This window comes from Phocoena sinus, chromosome 7, assembly GCF_008692025.1.
Source record: "Phocoena sinus isolate mPhoSin1 chromosome 7, mPhoSin1.pri, whole genome shotgun sequence".
In the NCBI taxonomy this organism is placed as follows: domain Eukaryota; kingdom Metazoa; phylum Chordata; class Mammalia; order Artiodactyla; family Phocoenidae; genus Phocoena; species Phocoena sinus.
In genome coordinates this window covers 65008764-65032160 of record NC_045769.1, presented here as the reverse complement: position 1 = coordinate 65032160, position 23397 = coordinate 65008764, and the positions used below count along the sequence as shown (strand labels likewise).

General features: G+C 41.1%; 1 protein-coding gene across 1 annotated transcript in view; it reads right to left on the bottom strand.

Annotated features, from left to right (window-relative positions):
• Nucleotides 1-23397, bottom strand: part of STK39 (serine/threonine kinase 39) — a 307498-nt gene that overhangs the window by 4666 nt on the left and 279435 nt on the right. Inside the window, exon 17 of the mRNA XM_032638323.1 lies at nucleotides 8111-8175. Within this exon, the coding sequence (XP_032494214.1) occupies nucleotides 8111-8175 (65 nt within the window). The remainder of the gene's footprint in view (nucleotides 1-8110; nucleotides 8176-23397) is intronic.

Below are 23397 nucleotides of genomic sequence, written 5' to 3'. Positions count from 1 at the left end.
TTTTCCCTTTTTGCAAATCTTTAATGTTTTGCTTAATAGAAGATGGCTGGCTTCTTACACCTGCATCTGCATTCACTCTATTGCTCTGTTTTCCTTAAAGTGCATAAGGAAAATCCAGTCTTTCACAAATAGGTAGTTGGAAAAGGGAAGAGTATCTTAATAGCCTTTCCAGATAGTTGTGGATATCATTTGTTACTATGCCGAAACTTGCCAAGTGGTATTTTTTCTTTCTTTTTTTTTTTTCAGATTCAGGTTCCTTTTTATTCAGGAGCACGTCTTTTCATAACGCCCATGGTGAGCATTGTCAAGATCCATTCATTCATCAGGGGCTGCAAAATGATGATATTCTATCATTCCTTCCTTATTTGCTAGCTGAATGCTTCTACAAAAAGAAACGTCTCCTCATCAACTATTTGGTTACCCTTAATGGCAGTGTCCATATATACTCCAGTTGCTGAGGCCTCCATGGGCTGCGAGCCGTGCAGACAGTCGCCGTCACTGCGTCGTGGAGGTGGGATGGGGTAGGGAGGTTCGCTGCTGCTTCAAGGCCTGGGCCCAGCCAGTGGGTGGCCGTTGAGAGGACGCCGGGGGACACAGCCCTGAGCCTGTCCCCGGGCCCCTCAGCTCCCCTGCTGGCCCCGAGGCAGGAGGACCTGAGGGGCCCAGGGAAGAAGGCCCGATCTTCCTCTCAACTGCACTGTCTGCCGTGGGGACCACTGCAAGGCTGACTGCCAAGTGGTATTTTCTTAAAGCTTAGTTGCTTAGTTGCAATGTAGAATGTGAAACCATCATATTCAACGTTTCATAACTCTATTATAGTAAACAGTGGTCTGTTTTACCTTTGAATGGATCTGTTACCTGTGTATGATGTTTTAGCATCACTGAGCTATGCAAACCTTCCAAATGTTGACATTAAACAATATCAACAAATCATATTTATTAATATTACCCATCACCAAGCTCATCAGAAATGCCTTTTAAGGGCTTCCCTGGTGGCGCAGTGGTTGAGAGTCCGCCTGCCGGTGCAGGGGACACGGGTTCGTGCCCCGGTCTGGGAGGATCCCACGTGCCGCGGAGCGGCTGGGCCCGTGGGCCATGGCCGCTGAGCCTGCGCGTCCGGAGCCTGTCCTCCGCAACGGGAGAGGCCACAACAGTGAGAGGCCCGCGTAACGCATAAAAAAAAAAAAAAAAAAAAAAAAAAAAAAAAAAAAAAAGAAATGCCTTTTAAGTACTGGGGATCGGGCGGGGGGTGTTTCTGTCAAGCTTACCGTGGCAGATAGAAGTTTTCTAAAATCCTGTTTTTGCTTGAAATCTGAAGTTTCTTATCGACAACAAATATTGTCAGCTGTTTTCCTTAAAGTGTCAGGCTTACTTGGTTCATTTTGAAAAACAAGTCTGCCAAATCCCTAGTCTGAATAGCCAATGTTTGTCAGTTGTTCTTCCAAGTAAAAGTGATATTCCATGAAAAAAAAAATATGGCTAGTTCGGCTCACGACTCAAACAACTCACCAGTGCTTTTCCTGGAGACAACCATCATACTTCAGTACTGAAGAAATGCTTCCCATCTCATCACACAGAATACTAAAAAGACGTGTTCTCAAGTGGGGACTTGAGCCAGTTCCACTTACTTCTTAAAATTTTATTTACTTAGTGATGGATTGAGTGCTTTGAAGATGATGCCTACTACTACGGTTTGATGTTCCTGCCTTGATGTGTGCCAACATCAGTAGCTTTAACCACAATGGCTTTTACACCAAATGTCAACACAATGGAAAAGGCCAAGTAACACCTTAATATTGTAACCACAATGGCTTTTACATCAAATGTCAACACAATGGAAAAGGCCAAGTAACACCTTAATATTGTTAGGAAAAGTTTTGACACTCAGGGTCCCTTAAAATGGTTTCAAGGAATCCCAGAAGTTCAGTACCCTCACTTTGAGAACTCCGCTTCAAAGGAAAATGGATCCGTTATCAGGACTGTAGCATGACAGTGTAACACCACTGAGCCACTGCTCTCACTCAAGTGTCTGTACTGATTCCTGAAAGCCCCCACTTCTCCATCCCTCCTGACACACCAGCAGGTGTGGCCCACATCCTGCGGAGGAGTTGAAGATGTGGCTGTCCAGCATCGATCATAAGGATTCCTCACCACCTGGAGAGTTTCTGACCTCCTCAGGTGATTCAAAGGTTCAGCAGTTTGAGAACCTCTGTTCTACCCTAGTGCACCACAAAATGTGAACCTCCCTTTTCCTTTAGAACGGGGGTTCCCAAACTTCAGCATCAGATCACGTGGAGAGCATGTTAACACATGGATTCCTGTGCCCCACTCCCCCAACATTCTGATTCCTTAGGCCTGGGATGGGGCCCCAGAATTCACTTTTTTATCAAGTTTCCAGGTGAAGCTGACACTGTCCATCTGGGGACCACACTTTGCAGAACCATTGTTTCACACTGAACAGGAGACAGCTGCTATGCTACACGGACCTTCTTGAACTGATAGTTTCGGCAGGGGGAGTAAGTTTAATACTCTCAGCTAGTTTTTATATCATTTCAGTTCTGGCTTTACCTGTACTTTGGGGAATGTTGCCTTAGTTGTGCAGCCTTGGGAAATAAGGCTCTTTAGTCATTAATTACCAATGCTTATAAAATTGCTATCTGCTGCTCACCGTCAGTAATTATTAGAGAAATGCAAATCAAAACTATAAATCAATGAGGTAACACCTCACACCAGTCAGAATGGCCATCATTAAAAAGTCTAACAAATAACAAATGCTGGAGAGGGTATGGAGAAAAGGCAACCCTCTTGCACTGCTGGTGGGAATGTAAGTTGGTATAGACGCTATGGAGACAACAGTATGGGGATCCTCAGAAAACTAAAAATAGAGCTACCATACGATCTAGCAACCCCACTCCTGGGCACATATCTGGACAAAACTCTAATCCAAAAAGATACATGCACCCCTATGTTCGTAGCACCACTATTCACAATAGCCAAGACATGGTAACAACCTAAATATTCATTGACAGATGAACGGATAAAGAAGATGTGGTACATATATACAACAGAATACTACTCAGCCATAAAAAAGAACGAAATAATGCCATTTGCAGCAACATGGATGCAACTAGAGATGATCATAATACTAAGTGAAGTCAGAAAAAGAAGGACAAATACCATATGATATGACTTATATGTGGAATCTAAAATATGACACAAATGAACCTACCTACAAAACACACTGAATCACGGACATAGAGAATTGTCTGGTGGTTGCCAACAGGGAAGGGGTTGGGGGAGGGATGGAGTGGGAGGTTAGGGTTAGCAGATGTAAGCTTTTATATAGAGAGTGGATAAACAACAAGGTCCCCCTCTAATAGCACAGGGAACTATATTCAATATCCTATGATAAGCCATAATGGAAAAGAATATTAAAAAAATACGTATAACTGAATCATTCTGCTTTAACACAACATTGGAAATCAGCAGTTTTTTTAATTGAAGAATAGTTATCTGCAATATATGTGATTAAACTTCAGAAACTAAAATCTATACGGCTCATGTAAATGTGTACCAACTGGATGTTAATTACATGCACAGCTGACCCTTGAACAATGCAGGGGTTGGGGGTTCCAACCCTCCAAGCAGTCGAAAATCCAAATGTAACTTATATTTGGCCCTCCTTAAACACGGTTCCTCTGAATCTGCGAATTCAACTAATCACAGGTTGTTAGTCCTGTTGTAGGTGTTTACTGAAAAAAGTTCGTGTCTAACTGGATTTGTGCAGTTCAAACCCATGCTGTTCAAGGGTCAACTGTACTTACAATTTGTGTTGTTTCTTCAAGGACAAATGAAACATTTTACATTTTCACTAACACGATTTTAAAAATCCCACACTGAAAGCAGCCAAGACTTACCTACTTTACAAAACTGCAAGGTAGCATGACTTAAAAAAAATTAGGAAGACTTGCCTTGAGGCTTACAACGATAAAACCATACTGCTATGTCAAACTCAAAGCACATAGTACTTGAGCTGAAATGCCGCCTATGCCTGAACCACTTTGTTGAAAGCGGTAAGAAGGTTTACTGATCTCCCGGCTCCCAGCCACGTCAACAACGGAAATCATACTTCACTTATTATCTTACCTGTCAAAGGAAGCTAAAGATCTCATTGGGTGGAGAAAAAAAAGTACATGTACTTCTTTAAATAACCAATATCCTTGCCCCTCAGGCCACTGGCCTTCTTATATAAGCAGATATATAAGATAAGAGACACCTTTTCAAGCCTACATTGTGGCCGGAGCTGGGAGAGGAAAGAGATTGGAGGAGGAGTCATCTACAAATAGAATGCTTCCCAGCCTCAGCTGAACACTGGAATCATCAGGGGCGCCTTCCAAGTTCCCAGAGCCCAGACTCCAGGAAGAACAATTAAATTAGGCTATGTGGAACGGGACGCAGGCATTCGTAATTTTTTAAAGTGTCTCCACCATTCCTTGAGTGAAACCACTGTGCAGCCAGGTGAAGAGCCCCAATACTAGCTACTACTCTTTAGATAATTTTCAGGGCCCTTACATTCTCCTTTAGAAAGCAAAGAAAGCGCTGAGATTAAAATGATAAACAGCTGAGACATGAACAGGGCTATAAGCAGTAGCCGCTTAGGAGGAAAAATGCTTCCGAAACACTTTGATCTTGTAGTCTTCAATAAAATAACCAAATTGGATCTCTGTGGTTTTACCAGGATGTTATTAGTGTCCTACAGAAGATTAAGCCGAGGAGCACTTCAAATGAGCTCCGTCAAATGGGTCTCAAACTGGCTGGCAACGGACAGCCACGAAGAAACCCTCTCAGGTTTTAACTAGGGATGGATGGAGAGTTAACGGACAGAAACAGAAGGTCACTCCTGAGCTTGGCTTTATTTAACACCTTTAACTGTCTCTGGGGGGAAAGCCATCAATTTCCATTTACTGAGAATGCCACATATTACAATCCATTCTCAAGCTATAAGGGGAAAGAAAAACTTGCACGGCTTCTCCTGCAGGTCTCCTGTGCCAGACAGGCCAACATTACTCACTCCGCTTAAGGTACAAAGGAGATCTGGTCTCAACCAGGGTAAGTGTGTCCAGTCATCCAAAAGGTGAATCCACAAACAGAAACCTGTAAAACCATACGGCTGCAAGGTCCCGCCTGTAAGACTGAATAGTTGTTGAGCACTGGGCCGTGATGCTAGATCAGGGTTGAATTCCCAGCTTCTGCACTGCTTGATCCTGGGCAAGTTAACCTCACAGAGCCTCTGATTCCCAAGGCATAAAACGGACCCAACGACATCACCATCTTGGAGGCTCGTGAGCACTAAATTAACTGAGCTGAAGTAGGTAAAACACCTCATGCAATGCCCCGCAAACGGTGGATGCACATGAAATAGCAATGATTCTTGTTATTTCTGCAGGCAAGGCCAAGGCATTTTGAGAGAAATTTTCCTAAATGAGGTTTGTGTTCTGATATATTTTATTAATTATGATCAAGTCCCTACTACGTGAAGGGAATCCAACAGAAGTCCCTGCCTGCCTGGAGCCTCTGAACTTATCAGAGACACAAATAAGATTCTACACAATTTCAATATAATATAACCTTTCGGGGAGAGAATACTGGAGGAGCACCGAGGCCAAGATCGGATGCCAGAAAAAAGCTTGTTGGAGAAGTGAAATTAAGGCAGAAAAAACTGGAACGTGTCCAGGTGTTGGTGACACAGAGAGCAGGCCTGGAGAAGTTGGGAGAGAAGGGTATTTTAGGGAGGAGTACATACAAAGGGTCAGCTGATGAAAATAGGAGGAGAGAGGACTAGGGGAAGAACTGAATGCGGGGATAAAGAAAGGTGGAGCAGGACCTAAAAGAAAGTCTGATCGGGGAGGACTTCCTTTAGCCATGATCAGGGTTTGAGTTTCAGAAGAGGACAGTGGAGAGCCAGTCAAGTATTTGGGGCATTTTGGAATTAAGGAAGAATTACGCGGGCTAGAGCCCCAGTGTAGTAAACAGAGCTGGAGGCTGGCAAGTTGTAGGCAGGAAGCTCAGTTTCAGAAGAGGATCCCGCTAGGGGGCTGAGAATGGGGATGAGAAGAAGAACAGACTCAAGAGAGCGACTCCAGGGAACCAGTTGCACAGGGACAGTATAGTTTATCTAGGGACAGTATAGTGGGTGTTTCTACAAAACCTTCAGTACTATGAAAGGCCTGGGGTTGCTACTCCTATTTTATAGGTAGGCGAGTTTAGGGACAATGGGAATAAGCCAGGGTAAAAGTTTTAATTTCTTATCTCTAGGTTTACATGTTCAAAATTGGGAAAATGTTCAGGAGGTGCTATGTTGTAACTTCTTTTTTTGCAGTAGAAAAAAAAATGAAACATTACTACTGGCTTGAAATGCAGACACAGGGTGTCATCTTTCTCATCCATATATCCTCATATAAGTGAAACATGTTTATGAAGATGCAGGTGAATTAGAAACATAACAGAGGTGACAGAGGAGCCCCAAGCTAGAAGATGAATTTTTCAATTTGTTAATTTCTCACTCTTTGTCTGACTAAAATGTTCTTTTGTTATCAAAACAAAATGAATTTCTTCAGCTAAATTCTTTCTGTGAAAATCTTTGTGTTTTTCTTTTATCACTCAGCCTGGCCCTCTGAATTTAGATGAGGAGCAAGACCCAGAAAGTTAATTAGCACCAGGTTAACATTTACTGTAATGGATCATTTAGCATTTTCTGGCCATACACATTTTCCATTAAATTTTCACGAGAAATAAAAAAGACAGACCATCAACGTACGTTGTGCAAAACAAAGTGTTGGTCATCTAGATCTTAAATTGCTTGCAGCATTCAAGACTGGCCCTTGATAAGAATAATTTATAATTTAAAAAATGAGTCATTTAACATCCTGCTTGCAAAATCCTTCAGGAAAATCGTCACTTTTGACTACTTGGACTTCTCTCCATTTCTGGCCATGATCACAATCTCTTAGTTTCACAAGGACCTCAGAATGGTCAGTATCTGTATCTCTGTGGCCACTCTAGTTCTTAAATTTAAAATCTGCTAGTGCAGAAAAACTGCTGGAATATCTCCTCTCCCCAAGAATCTGTTACTGTGATTTGAAATGTGGAGTTAAAATGTTATGTCATTGCTCACTAGCCTTCAGAGGGCTGTTCTACAGTCGCTTCCAATTACTTAAACCATTTCTACAACAATCGGCCTCAATTTTTAAACGTTAGAACCACTTGGCTTTTGCTTCAGGAAAGCTTTATTAAGAGTGCTGCTTCAAACTCAGTTTAGTTTTGTCTTTATGGTCAAGTTGCCATACAAACTGGAAGCAAAAGGGTACAGACTTCAAGACTTCTCAAATGGCTACTCTTATTAAAGATGTGATGGTAAAAGAACAAGCTATGCTCATGGAAGAGGAACTTTCCAGTCATGATCAGAAACTGTTCCCAAGCCATAAAAAAGAACAAAATAATGCCATTTGCAGCAACATGGATGGACCTAGAGATTGTCATACTGAGTGATGTTAAGTCAGACAGAGAAAGACAAATATCATATGATACATGTGGAATCCAAAAATAAAAAAAGGGTACAAATGAACTTATTTACAAAACAGAGTCACAGATGTAGAAAACAAACTTATGGTTACCAGGGGGGAAAGGGAGGGGACGGATAAATTGCGAGATTGGGATTGACATATACACACTACTATATATAAAATAGATAACTGATAAGGACCTACTCTGTAGCACAGGGAACTCTACTCAATAATCTGTAATGACCTATATGGGGAAAGAATTTTAAAAAAAAGTAGATATATGTATATGTATAACTGATTCACTTTGCTGTATACCTGAAACTAACACAACACTGTAGATCAACTATATTCCAATTAAAAAACAAAACAAAACAAAAAACCCCAGAAAATCTTCCCAAATGTTGACCAGGTAAATGACGAATGCAAAAACGGATGCCCACCCCCAAAACCAACAGCAGAATTACGGAACAGCTTAATAATGATATTATTATTCCTTGTTGGCACAGCATAGCGAAATATTTACCTTCGTTCCATAACTTTCCACTTACCAACTTAAATGTCAGTGTTTTTAAAGCTTTGGGATCATCTACAATCTTCTGTAAATTAGCAGCCACTGTAAAATACAAACATGGAGAAAAAGTGTCCAAATTATTTCCAATAACTGGATTTTCACATCATTGATTCAGAAAGTCTGACTAATGATGCAATAACCTGCAAAATCATCTCTTTCACAGACATTACAAAGTCCATACAAATGACCAAACTACTCTTGTAAAGACGTTTTCTACCACAACCTACATCTTCAGCACATCTGAATTAATCACTATACACTGACCCCACGTTTTCTACAATAAAATGAGAAATTACTTTCTAGTGGAAAGTAGAAATGATAGCCCCCCACTGTTTCCTCCACCTGGTTTTTCTCAACACTCATTATTAAGAGATCTATTAGCCAGGAGAGGGCAGTACAAAACAGAGGAGGGGTATTGCAACGACCCATTTCTCTGGAAATAGTAGGTCAGCATTTCAAACTCCTGTCCCTATAAATTCACTCAATTCTCTGCACCCATTTTTATCAAAGCAACAAAATACAGTAGATAACCTCTACGACTCAGGCATGTGTTTTAGTGCTTTCAGGGCACGATGATCTGTCAAAGCAGTGAAGTACCACCTTGAGCAACACAGGAATTGGCTGAACAGGGTCAAGCACTTAGAGGCTGTCCGATTGGAGCTCAACAGTGCAGATACGTTTTTAGTATTGGCCAGATTCATCAGAGACCCCATCCTGCTCTCTGTGGTGCCATGACGTATTTGATGCTCTCATTGAGAAGTCAGCCTTTCTTGCTTTGGGTACTGTTTATGAACAGAATCCTCAACAGGTGATGCCGATGGAAATTTAACACCTTCCTCTTTCCACGACCAAACCTGAATGTCAGGTAAGTACTATTGGTCAAAGAAAGAGAAGTTACTATTGAAGAAATTAGGAGAGAGGTCCTCTTCATCATTTTTATTTTTCATGAGGAAAACCCCCTGCTGCTTCAGTAATTAGGCATCTGAAAAGTTATCTGAATATTTTAAGGAAAAAGAAAAACAATTTAGGAGAAAATAGTAAACATATAAATATTTTGAGAAAAGTGTTTCAAGTAGAAAGTTTGGAAGTAGAAAGAAATCTGTGCAAATTTTATTTTTCTCTAAGGTTGACTGAAAACCTAGACACAAGAATTTCTCGGCAGGTTAGTTTCATTTAATCCATCTGCTGTGGAGGGGGAAAAATTATATATTCAATATGGCCTGTTTCTCTTTTTTTAAATTTTAAAATTTTATTTTATTTATTTTATCTTTGGCTGCGTTGGGTCTGTTGCTGCATGGGCTTTTCTCTAGTTGCAGCGAGCGGGGGCTACTCTTCACTGCAGCAGACGGGCTTCTCATCGCGGTGTCTTCTCTTGTTGCAGAGCACGGGCTCTAGGCGTGCGGGCTTCAGTAGTTGTGGCACACGGGCTCAGTAGCTGTGGCACACAGGCTTAATTGCTCTGCAACAATGTGGGATCTTCCCAGACCGGGGCTCAAACCCGTGTCCCCTGCATTGGCAGGCAGACTCTTAGCCACTGTGCCACCAGGGGAAGCCCTGGCCTGTTTCTCTTCATAAACCACAATTACAAGCACCATTTTATCTTCATCTGTTGCCGTCTTAATACTTCCAATCTTAGTAACAGACAAAGTTTCATTTTTGTTAACACCCGTCTCCCCCACTCATCTTTTTCTCTCCCTCGTTTTTGCCCACGCAGCAAACTTACACACATCATGTGCAGACCCCTGGGCCACCAACCTCAATCTTCTTTTGGCCTCCTCCACAGTTTCCTGAACTTATCTCAGATACTATAATCATCTAGTAGTCTACACAAGAAACATTGGCTCATGGAGTGAAAAGCTCTGCTGTAAAATCCTGCCCACTAAAGCCAGTACTGATGGTGTCAGGGCATTCTGACTATATGAAAATTGCAGCAACTGAGCAGAGTCACCCTTTTCTTAAAGCATAAAAGTGTTCTAATAGTTCCTTGGATTTGGGCTGATTTCACAAGTGGCCGTAAAGTCTTCACATGAATTTCAGTTCTTTCATTAGAGTCTCCCCGTAAATGTGGATGACTTACTGCCTTGTTCTGGTCATCTATTTCCAGTCTGCTCTCTAATGTTCCAACAAAAGCAGAGCTGCGTCCTACACTAATTCACAACCCTCTCGCTGGTGAACACACATCTGTGGTAGGGCCAATTTCCAAGGAGCATGGCTACAAGCAAGTTGTAGCCTGGAGGGCAACAATGACCTGCTGGCATCTTAAACAGTCATCCCAGAAACCATGTCCCCAACTGTGAACCCTACACCTCGGGGGACATTAGAAATTCAAATTCTGTCTTCAGCTCAAAGCAAAAATAGCAAAACTGGCCACTTACCTGATTACTCATCCCAGGTGCTACGCTTATTTTCAATTTCGTTGATTCTAATTTGTTATAAAGTGCTACAAAATACCTTCATTTAACTGATGTCACATAAAATTCAGGGTGATGCTAACTTCTAGTAGCAATGCTCATTAAAAAAGATGGGTGTCACTGTTTCCTCCCTTCTCCTGACTGCACCCGGATTTCTAAAATAAAAACGCTCCTTAACCAGAACGTGAGCTGAGAAGGAAGGGCTGGGTAGGGCTGGCTGTTACTTTAGAGCTCCTCAAGTATATGCTTAATGTTTTAAGATACCCTAGTTTCCAAAAATAAATTATGGGGCTTCTGAACCCTGCTTACTCAGTGGCCATCAAGTCATTTCTGATCCCTCCTGGCTTACCCAAACAAAACTCATTCCCCTTTATTCAACATAGTTTTGGAAGTTCTAGCCACAGCAATCAGAGAAGAAAAAGAAATAAAGGGAATCCAAATTGGAAAAGAAGGCTGTCACTGTTTGCAGATGACATGATACTATACATAGAGAATCCTAAAGATGCTACCAGAAAACTACTAGAGCTAATCAATGAATTTGGTAAAGTAGCAGGATACAAAAACTAATGCACAGAAATCTCTGGCATTCTTATACACTAATGATGAAAAATCTGAAAGTGAAATTAAGAAAACACTCTCATTTACCACTGCAACAAAAAGAATAAAATATCTAGGAATAAACCTACCTAAGGAAACAGAAGACCTCTATGCAGAAAATTGTAAGACACTGATGAAAGAAATTAAAGATGATACCAACAGATGGAGAGATAGATATACCACGTTCTTGGATTGGAAGAACCAACATTGTGAAAATGATTCTACTACCCAAAGCAATCTGCAGATTCAAGGCAGTCCCTATCAAACTACCACTGGCATTTTTTACACCTAGAACAAAAAGTTTCACAATTTGTATGGAAACACAAAAGACCCCGAATAGCCAAAGCAATCTTGTGAACGAAAAATGGAGCTGGAGGAATCAGGCTCCCTGACTTCAGACTATACTACAAAGCTACAGTAATCAAGACAGTATGGTACTGGCACAAAAACAGAAAGATCAATGGAACAGGACAGAAAGGCCAGAGATAAACCTACGCACATATGGTCACCTTATCTTTGATAAAGGAGGCAAGAATATACAGTGGAGAAAAGACAGCCTCTTCAATAAGTGGTGCTGGGAAAACTGGACTGCTCCATGTAAAAGAATGAAATTAGAACACTCCCTAACACCATACACAAAAATAAACTCAAAATGGATTAAAGACCTAAATGTAAGGCCAGACACTATCAAACTCTTAGAGGAAAACATAGGCAGAACACTCTATGACATAAATCACAGCAAGATCCTTTTTGACCCACCTCCTAGAGAAATGGAAATAAAAACAAAAATAAACAAATGGGACCTAATGAAACTTAAAAGCTTTTGCACAGCAAAGGAAACCATAACCAAGACCAAAAGACAACCCTCAGAATGGGAGAAAACATTTGCAAATGAAGCAACTGACAAAGGATTAATCTCCAAAATTTACAAGCAGCTCATGCAGCTCAATAACAAAAAAACAAACAACCCCATCCAAAAATGGGCAGAAGACCTAAACAGACATTTCTCCAAAGAAGATATACAGAATGCCAACAAACACATGAAAGAATGCTCAACATCATTAATCATTAGAGAAATGCAAATCAAAACTACAATGAGATATCATCTCACACCAGTCAGAATGGCCATCATCAAAAAATCAAGAAACAATAAATGCTGGAGAGGGTGTGGAGAAAAGGGGACACTCTTGCACTGCTGGTGGGAATGTGAATTGGTTCAGCCACTCTGGAGAACAGTATGGAGGTTCCTTAAAAAACTACAAATAGAATTACCATATGACCCAGCAATCCCACTACTTGGCATATACCCTGAGAAAACCAAAATTCAAAGAGAGTCATGTACCAAAATGTTCATTGCAGCTCTATTTACAATAGCCAGGACATGGAAACAACCTAAGCGCCCATCATCGGATGAATGGATAAAGAAGATGTGGCACATATACACAATGGAATATTACTCAGCCTTAAAAAGAAATGAAATTGAGCTATTTGTAATGAGATGGATAGACCTAGAATCTGTCATACAGAGTGAAGTAAGTCAGAAAGAAAAAGACAAATACCGTATGCTAACACATATATATGGAATTTAAGGGGAAAAAAATGTCATGAAGAACCTAGGGGTAAGATAGGAATAAAGACGCAGACCTACTGGAGAACGGACTTAAGGATATGGGGAGGGGGAAGGGTGAGTTTTGACAGGGCGAGAGAGAGTCATGGACATATACACACTAACAAACGTAGTAAGGTAGATAGCTGGGGGGAAGCAGCCGCAAGGCACAGGGATATTAGCTCGGTGCTTTGTGACAGCCTGGAAGGGTGGGATGGGGAGAGTGGGAGGGAGGGAGACGCAAGAGGGAAGACATATGGGAACACATGTATATGTATAGCTGATTCACTTTGTTGTAAAGCAGAAACTAACACACCATTGTAAAGCAATTATACCCCAATAAAGATGTTTAAAAAAAAAAAAAAAAAATAGATAAACAAGGATCTACTGTATAGCACAGGGAAATATATTCAATATCTTGCAATAACCTATATGGGAAAGGAATCTGAAAAAGAACATCTATCTATCTATATGTATGAGTGTATATGTCTGTGTGTGTGTATACGTACATATATATATATATATGAAAAACTGAATTACTTTGATGTACACCTGAAACTAATACATTGTAAATCAACTATACTTAAATAAAAAAATAAAAATTTTAAAACTGGAAAAAAAAAAAAAAAAAAAAAAAAAAGACAACCCTCAGAATGGGAGAAAATATTTGCAAATGACGCAACTGACAAAGGATTAATCTCCAAAATTTACAAGCAGCTCAATAACAAAAGAACAAACAACCCAATCCAAAAATGGGCAGAAGACCTAAATAGACATCTCTCCAAAGAAGATATACAGACTGCCAACAAACACATGAAAGAATGCTCAACATCATTAATCATTAGAGAAATGCAAATCAAAACTACAATGAGATATCATCTCACACTGGTCAGAATGGTCATCATCAAAAAATCTATAAACAATAAATGCTGGAGAGCATGTGGAGAAAAGGGGACACTCTTGTACTGTTGGTGGGAATGTGAATTGGTACAGCCACTATGGAGAACAGTATGGAGGTTCCTTAAAAAACTACAAATAGAACTACCATACGACCCAGCAATCCCACTACTCAGCATATACCCTGAGAAAACCATAATTCAAAAAGAGTCATGTACCAAAATGTTCATTGCAGCTCTGTTTACAATAGCCAGGACATGGAAGCAACTTGAGTGTCCATCATCGGATGGATAAAGAAGATGTGGCACACATATACAATGGAATATTACTCAGCCATAAAAGGAAATGAAATTGAGTTATTTGTAGTGAGGTGGATGGACCTGGAGTCTGTCATACACAGTGAAGTAAGTCAGAAGGAGAAAATCAAATACCGTATGCTAACACATATATGTGGAATCTAAGGGAAAAAAAATGTCATGAAGAGCCTAGGGGTAGGACGGGAATAAAGATACAGACCTACTAGAGCATGGACTTGAGGATATGGGGAGGGGGAAGGGTAAGCTGTGACAAAGTGAGAGAGTGGCATGGACATATATACACTACCAAACGTAGGGTGGATAGCTAGTGGGAAGCAGCCGCATGGCACAGGGAGATCAGCTAGGTGGTTTGTGACCACCTAGAGGGGTGGGATAGGGAGGGTGGGAGGGAGGGAGACGCAAGAGGGAAGAGATATGGGAACATATGTATATGTATAACTGATTCACTTTGTTGTAAAGCAGAAACTAACACACCATTGTAAAGCAATTATACTCCAATAAAGATGTTAAAAAAACTCATTCCCCTAGTTTCTGATGCAGGCTCTGTGTTATTCCTTGAACTTGTCCCTTCCGTGCTCCACAGCCCACTGTCTTTGGTCTCGGTGCTTTCTCTGTCTCTTGACCACACAGGACACAGGTGATACTCACTAAGGCCCCAGGGATTGTGGCCCTCTTGCCCTACCACTGGGAGTACATGATACCTTTGTGTGAGCCATCTGTTTCTTGCCTTTTTTTTTTTTTCCGGTACGCAGGCCTCTCACTGTTGTGGGCTCTCCCTTTGCGGAGCACAGGCTCCGGACGCGCAGGCTCAGCGGCCATGGCTCACGGGCCCAGCCGCTCCGCGGCATGTGGGACCCTCCCGGACCGGGGCACGAACCCGTGTCCCCTGCATCGGCAGGCGGACTCTCAACCACTGCGCCACCAGGGAAGCCCTGTTTCTTGCTATTTTTGTGTCCCTGCATCACACTTCAGGCTTGAATGTCTGTCAGGGCTGGAAGTCTCTTATTTGCTCTTTTGGATAACATTTGGCCTAATGCACAGTTAAGTACTGCCCTTTATGAAGCTGTAATAATATCATTAACAACCACATGGAAAAAGATGCTGATGCTCAATACCCTCCTGAATCTAAACAGAGAAGGAAATAAAGAGTCTCCCAGGGGTAATCTACCAGAGGCCAGGCAGCAGAGGTGACACTTCTCTGGCAAACTAAGTCAGGCATTCTCTAGACACTGTTCTCTACAATCTCCCTGTACTACTCGAATTCTGCACATTTTGACAGTTAGGAAAAGTAACATTTAGATAATGACTATTTACAGTCTGTGTTTGTATTCTGAGTGATTATTCAAAGATACACTTTTCTCCCTACGTACCAGCGTATTTCACAACAATCTCATATAGTACTGATGTTCTCATGGAGGTGACTTAATTTAATTCAAGCTCTTCTCAAACAAAAGCTGTGGGGAAAAGCACACCAAATGAACCCCAAGGCTGATGTATTCCCCTAGTAAGAAATTCTAAGGTGAGACGAAAGCGTAGACTTGGGTTACCTGATGACGATAATGTCACAATGTGTTTTACTCAAAGACACACCCTGTAGGTTGCATTGGTGCAGAAAGGCAGCATGAAATTGCAAAGAAAGAGACATGGGTGCCAAAAGAGAATCCAAGCTCTAAGTAAGGAGAAAAGGAGAGGCTAGGAGAGTGAGTTTCTTATGGATACTGCTATAACACTAATGCAAAATTAGGGCTAATTAACAATTCAGTTTGGGACAAAATAAAAGAGATTTGCCCTTTTATTTCCCCCTAATCTCTGGCGCTTATCTTCAGGAGATGCAGTGTAGCACAGTGAGCAAGAGCCTGAATTCTCCAGCCAGACTGCCTGTGTTCAAGTCCTCCTGCTTAGAGCTGTGTGGCCCATGAACTTGGGCAAGTTTCCTTAGCCTCTTCGTGCTTGAAGTTTTGCATCTGTAAAATGTGGATATTTATGGTGCCTACCCGATAGCGTTGTTTTGAGGATTAAGTTAGTAACAAAGTTCTTAGAAGAGTGTTTGATTTATAGCAAGTACATAATAAACATTAGCTCATTGCCTCTACCCTGGACAACTGTGAATCTTAACCGGTTTCCTTGCTTTCAGTCTAAACTTCTCAAGAGCCCTGTTTCTCACACCTGAGTTACCTGGAGAATTTAAGTCATAAATTAGAACGTGTTGCCTCCTTAGGTAATACTGTTTAACTGTTCCCATCAACTCTGGGATAAAGCTCAAGTTCTTAATGTGGTCCAACGGACCCTCTATGGTCCTACTTTTATGGTTCACTTTTTGTCATTTCCTACCCCGAATTTCCCCAGGAAGGGTTCTGTAACCCCCATTCTCCTCTACACCTTACCACTGTGTGCTGAAATTATCTGTTATAGATCTGCTTTCCCCACTAAACTCTTTGATAACCCAGACAAAAATCTTACCCACCTCTGCAATAGATTTTACCTTTGACATGTATGTGTGTGTGTGTGTGACATATATCCACATACACAGAAACTGACGTTTGCTCACCACCTCCACTGCTAACGACACAAGTATAGCCACCATCATCCTGTCAACATTCGTACAATGACCTATATCGTCTCCCTGCTCCCATCCCAGTCCCTCAAGTCTGGCCTCCACCCGGCAGTCAGATGAGCCTTCTAACATATAATAAGACCATGTGACTTCTCTTTTCAAAGCCCCCTGCCAGCTGTGCAGCTCAGACTAAAAACCACAGTCTCTACAATGAGCAAGTCTCCTGGTCCATGTCTGACCTCATCCCTCACCATTCTTTCTGGCTGCCCCTACTCCAGCCACAATAGCCTCTGTGCTGCTCCTTGAGTGTTCAAAGCAGGCTTCCACCCAAGACCCTCTGTACCTGCCATTCCCTCTGCCAGAAACGCTGCTTCTCCATGGCTCTCCCTTCCAAGTTGCTGCTCACATGTCTCTGGCTACCCTATCAACACCCCTCCACAGCTGCACTCTCTACTTCTTTACCCAGAATTTTTTTCATAGCACTTATCATCACCAGACATGCTATATATTTATGACGTTTTGGATATGACTTTTCACTTATCCCCGCATGAGGCACATAAGCTCCGATGAGTCCAGGAACTTTGTCTGTCTGTTCACTGCTGTGTTGCTACTGCCTGACACATAGTGTCAATATAGAGGGTTCTAAGATTCTAAAAACCCCAGGTTAATATCCTTTTATAGAAGAATTATTCATATCTTAGAAGAAGTTCTACAAATGTGTCTCCTAAAATAATCTAATTTATTTTCCCAAAGCAAATCAATTAACTCTTGGCTCATCTCAAATGAATACTGAGTATCCTAGGCAACCATGACTTTGAAGACTGGCTATAAACAGGCACATGAAAAGATGCTCAATCACTAATTATTAGAGAAATGCAAATCAAAACTACAGTGAGGTACCACCTCACAGCAGTCAGAATGGCCATCATCAGGAAGTCTACAAATAACAAATGCTGGAGAGGGTGTGGAGAAAAGGGAACCTTCCCACACTGTTGGTGGGAACGTAAGCTGGTGCAGCCACTATGGAAAACAGTATGGAGGGTCCTTGAGAAACTAAAAATAGAACTACCAAATGATCCAGCAATCCCACTCCTGGGCACATATCTGGACAAAACTGTAATTCAAAAAGATACATGCACCCCTATGTTCATAGCACCACTATTCACAATAGCCAAGACATGGAAACAACCTAAATGTCCATTGACAGATGAATGGATAAAGAAGATGTGGTACATATATACAACGGAATACTACTCAGCCATAAAAAAGAACAAAATAATGCCATTTGCAGCAACATGGATGGACCTAGAGATTATCATACTGAGTGAAGTTAAGTCAGACACAGAAAGACAAATATATGATATCACTTCTACGTGAAATCTAAAAAAAAAAGGTACAAATGAACTTATTTACAAAACAGAAGTAGAGACACGGATGTAGAAAACAAACTTATAGTTACCAGGGGATAAGGGGAGGGAGTGATAAACTGGGAGACTGGGACTGACATATACACACTACTACATATAAAATAGATAACTAATAAGAACCTGCTGTATAGCACAGGGAGCTCTACTCAATATTCTATAATGGCCTATATTGGAAAAGAATCTAAAAAGAAAAAGTGGATATATGTATAACTGATTCACTTTGCTGTACACCTGAAACTAACACAACATTGTAAATCAACTAGACGCCAATGAAAATCTAAAAAAAAAAAGAATGAAATAATGCCATTTGCAGCAACATGGATGGACTTAGAGACTGTCATACTAAGTAAGTCAGAATGAGAAAGACAAATACCGTATATCACTTATATGTGAAAACTAAAATATAGCGCAAATGAACCTATCTACAAAACAAACAGACTCACAGATATAGAAAACAGACTTGTGGTTGCCAAGGGATGAGGGGTGGAGTGGGAGAGGGATAGACTGGGAGTTTGGGATTAACAGATGCAAACTATTATATATAGAATGGATAAACAACAAGGTCGTACTATATAGCACAGGGAACTATACTCAATATCCTGTGATAAACCATGATGGAAAAGAATATAAAACAAATGTATATATATATGTTTAACTGAATCACTTTGCTGTACAGCAAAAATTAACACAAGATTGTAAATCAACTATAATAAAGATTAGCCACCTTTTAAAAAATTGAGATATAATCGACATATAGTACTATATTAGCTTCAGGTGTACAAGGTATTATTTCGATGTATGTATATATTATGAAATGATCGCCACAATAGGTCTAGTTTAACATCCATTACCACATGCTGGGCCCTGGCTGTAGCCATGGTGAATCCCCATAAGCCCTCTGACAACTGTTTCTCAGTCCACTATAGTCTTGTGTGTCTTGCGGACACCAGCCTTTCAAAGCTAGATGGTCTGGGGGCTCATCTCTCAGGAGCGGGTCTTCAAAGTTGGGGTGCCAGATGTGGTGTTCAAACCCTCTGCTCCTCAGGGAGAAGCTTGGAGTTGAGTCCCCTCCCAATGTGGGTCATGGCAAAATTGTGTCTCCACCCCTTCTACCCGTTTCAATGTGGATTTTCCTCATTTGCCTGATATGAAGCAGTCGGCTCAGCTAATTTTGGGGTTTCTTTCAGAGGAAATTGTTCCACAGGTAGCTACAGATTCAGTGTGTCTGTGGGGAGGAGGTGAGTTCAGGATCCTCCTGTGTCAACATCTTGAACTGGAACCCAGGATTTATCTTGACCTATTCCTCTCATCTGTTACTTCTAATCCATCCGCAATTTCCAACAGTTTTGCCATTAATACACATGTGCAACGGTTTACTTCCTTTCATCTCTGCTACCTCCACCCCATTTCATCTACAAGGAACCACCAAGATTGGCCGTTTTTCATTCATTTTTTACAGAGAGGAGAGTCTAGGTCACTCTCCAGGTAAACCAGCCAGACTAGCATAGGGGGTCCCCAGACAAAGAAAATCTACAGTGGGTAGTAGAGGATGGACGTGGGGAGTATCACTGTGACCTCAAGACCAGCTGCCACAGTGGGGACTAAAAGTCACACCACTAACCCTGTTACAGCTTCTCCCCCCGGAAATGAGACCAAGCGCTCCTGGAGGAACGATTCCCAGGTGGGTCCACGCAGTGCCAGTGCAGAACAGAATGAATACTATTTTGTGCTGTCCAGATCTTCTCGTTAGGAATGAGGCAGCTGTCCTCCCATCTGCGGCAGTTATTGGTGGCTGATGACTCTCAGCCTCACCCCTCTTTGGGAATTCCCTTTGCCAAAGAGTACTATCTCACCCCGAGTCTTTGCCCTCTCCCCAAACGCTGCCCGCATCCGTGACTGCCCACGACAGCAGAAAGGCCCTGGTGCCTCGAGGCAGGACTATCGCAAGAGTCAGCTCAGATCCAAAGCTCCTCATGGGATTAGTGGAGGCTTTGGCTGTGGTTGAATCCTAGTTTTAATTCCTCCGTCTGCAAAATTCTACTTCCTTTACTCCCTCACAGATGTCAATCATGAAAGCACTCCTCGAAAACCCACCTGCATGCAAACCTATGCCTCTGAGTCTTTCCCTGGGAAACCTTAAGACTCCACGCACAGACGGACATGGTAAAATCACCTTAGAAGGCGTTTTCATTAACGAAATTTTAAGACAGTACAAACGATACATAAAATGTTCAAGGAAAGGGGGGAAATCAGTGTGTCATACGACATTTTTCTTTGCATTTAGCTCAGAATTAGGATCCCGGATGAGGAGAAAAAGCAGTAGTTGGACGAGATTTTAGGAATGTTACAGGTACTATAAGCAAGCAACCTTTGAGGTCAAAATTTTAAACAGAGTTGAGTATTAGTGTTACTTACATATAGCAGGAAGGGATTACAGGATATAAAAGAAACAGAAATACCCTTGCTGTCCTCCTTAAGGTTTGGGCAAATTCCAGTTTGTTACTATTACCTTGGCGTAATGGGAAAGTCTGAAACAGTATGGAATAGCTCAAGTGCCTGGTACTGAATGTGTCCTCTAAAATATAATAATAAAATTGGCATTTTTATCCTGAATTTCCTTTACTGTGCCTAAGGTAGAGTTTTCTGAACTGGACAACAGCATGGTAATGAAAGTGTCCAATAAGCATTATGTTCTTATTGCTCATTTTGAAAGCAATGAAATGGTATCATCAATGAAACTGCAGCCCCATTCAGCTGGTGGAGGTAACGTGCCAGTACGTTTATAGTTAACCGTGAAGAACGGCCAAACTTTACAGTCGTGCTTGCCAAGAACACCCAGCATTCATCTGAGATGAAGGTAAGAATTAATTTATTTGCTTTAGAAAAGAAAAGAGGATTAATGCTTAGGAGACACAGTTGTTGAGAAGTGCTTTAGTTCTTCCAAAAATAGGAAGAATTCGATAGGTGTCTTAACCTGGGGCTTTTAGTCGTGGAACCCTCTAAACTGTAGGCAAAATTTTGTGACTACATTACTGGAGAAAGGATGTTTACCTTTTACCAGATTCTTATGGGGTCATGTCCTTTATAACCTTAATAATCACTGTTCCAAATGCGTACTACCATCTTTTCTTACACTAATGCAGGCAGCCTGGAAGTGAGGCCTTTTGTTTCTCTTTATAACAGCCTTGCTGAAGTATAAATGACATACAATAAACTGCACATATTTAAAGAGTACAACGTGCTAAGTTTTGACACATGTATACGTCAGTAAAACTATCACCGCAAGCAGGATAATGAACACGTTCGTCACACTCCGAAACTTCCTCAGACCCTTTATAATTCTCCCCACCTTCCCCTCTTTTGATTCTCTCCAGGAAACCATTATTCTGTTTTCTGTCACGGTAAACGCGCTGTTTGCATTTTCTAAAATTTCATTCCAGTGGAGTCTTAGAGTATGTACTCATTTTGTTATTAAATAATCATCATTATTTTGAAACCCGTCCATGTTGCAGCAGTATCAAAAGTTCTTTCCTTTTTACTGCTAAGAAGTATTCCATTGTATGAGTATATGGAAGTTTGTTTATGCATTCACCTCTTGATGAACATTAGGATTGTTTCCAGGGTTTGCTGTTACAAATAAAGCCGTCATCAACATTCAAATACAAGTCTTTGTAGAGACATACTTTCTCCTTTCACTTGGGCAGATACCTAGGAGTAGAAAGGCTAAATCATATGGTAGATATATGTTTAACTTCTAAAGCAGTTGCCAAAATGTTGCGGAAGGTGACTGTGCCACTTCTGTACTCCCACCAGCAGTGTATGAGAGATCCAATTTCTTACACACTTGTCAACACTTAGTATGATCAGTCATTTTAATTTTAGCCATTCTAATTAACGTGTAGTGAAATCTCACTGTAGTTTTAAATTGTACATATTTAGTGAAGTTGTGTTACAGCCACTTTCCAACAATGAAAGTATTTAGGAGTTCCATAAATACAAGTGTGGCTTTTCTGGGTTAAGTCGAAGACTTTTTCTAAAAAGAATCAAAAGCCTTTGTTGAGGAACCATAGGCATTTCTTCATCTGAGAGGTAAGATATGCAGAGTGTCTATCAGATCTTCTTCTAGATCATCCAGTAAATGAATAAAAAGCATTTATACAGGTATCAGACAGAGTGCAGGCAGCACCAGCCCACATCTTGGAAAATCTAGAGCTTCCTGTACAGTGCAGAAACCTCAACCCTCTTCCACTAGGGATTTTTTTTAATGTGTAGGTCGTAAGTCTGAGTTGAATTAAAGGAAAGAAGGAAATGATCATACCATGGAAGGCAGAAGACACAGGAAATTCATCCAACTTTGATTTCTAGAGGCATCAAGAAAAGCCTTTCCAGGTCTACAGCAAAAAGGTTTTACGGAATTATCTAGATGTCTGGATTCCAAAAGAAGAGTCTTACACCCAGGAGCACATTCTGGAAATATTAACAAGACTACGTGTGTATAAAGCATGAAGGCAAAACATACTCTGAGATTCTGATGACAATCTCACAGCCACTGTTGAGGGAAGACTTATAACATAGCAAGTATTAACTAAGGACAAGCTAAGACAACAAGGAGACTGCTCTTCAATGTACTGTATGTGTAAGACTAAAAACTATTTGTCTCCCTCAGTGCCTATAATCCCTTGATTAAAAACAAAAACACTTACAGAAATAAGTCTGTACAGCCTAAGTCTGTGTACGTCTTTAAGCTGTCTTTACAACCTTGTAAAATCATACACATTTTAGAAAAATTCTCATCAGCCAGAGGAAATAGGCCAAAGGGAAATAAAACACTTAACTTCATAGGACTTTTTCTTATTGTCCCTCTCGCTTTACCTTAATCTGTTTTAGAAAGAGGTTTTCCAATAATCATATATTAATAAGGCGCACACAGCTTGAGATTTAACCCAGTAGCTTCTGAACTGGGAAAAGCTTTGGAAAAGTTAAATTAATGAGACAGTAAACACACTGATATGAGGAATGCTACTTAAATTATGGGCCAATGCAGCCAACTGAGGCAGAGCCATCTGGCATGAGCACAAACGGCGGCGAGATCTGAAGGACTCTGAGCCTGGAACGTGGTGGCAGCCTTCCAAAGACAAACATTCCTCACACATGTGGCCCGCCCACGCAGAGGAGGAGAGAGCTGGCCTTCTGTTTACATCACCTGGCACTGCTCCAGAGAAGGACACCTCTTTTGTCTTCACTTCTTGAGGTTTTTTTCTTTACTTGTGGTATGTTCCAAAGCATTTAACATCAGGGTTTAGTAGCCAGTGAAAGGTAAAGAGCAAGGTTGAATAATTTTCTTCTTTAATAATAAGAAATCAAAGCAATTCATGGGTTGACTGGGTCTTCACTCTAGGTTAGGCCATAGCCTAAAAAATACAGGACATGGTCACCCTACTTATTACAATGGAGC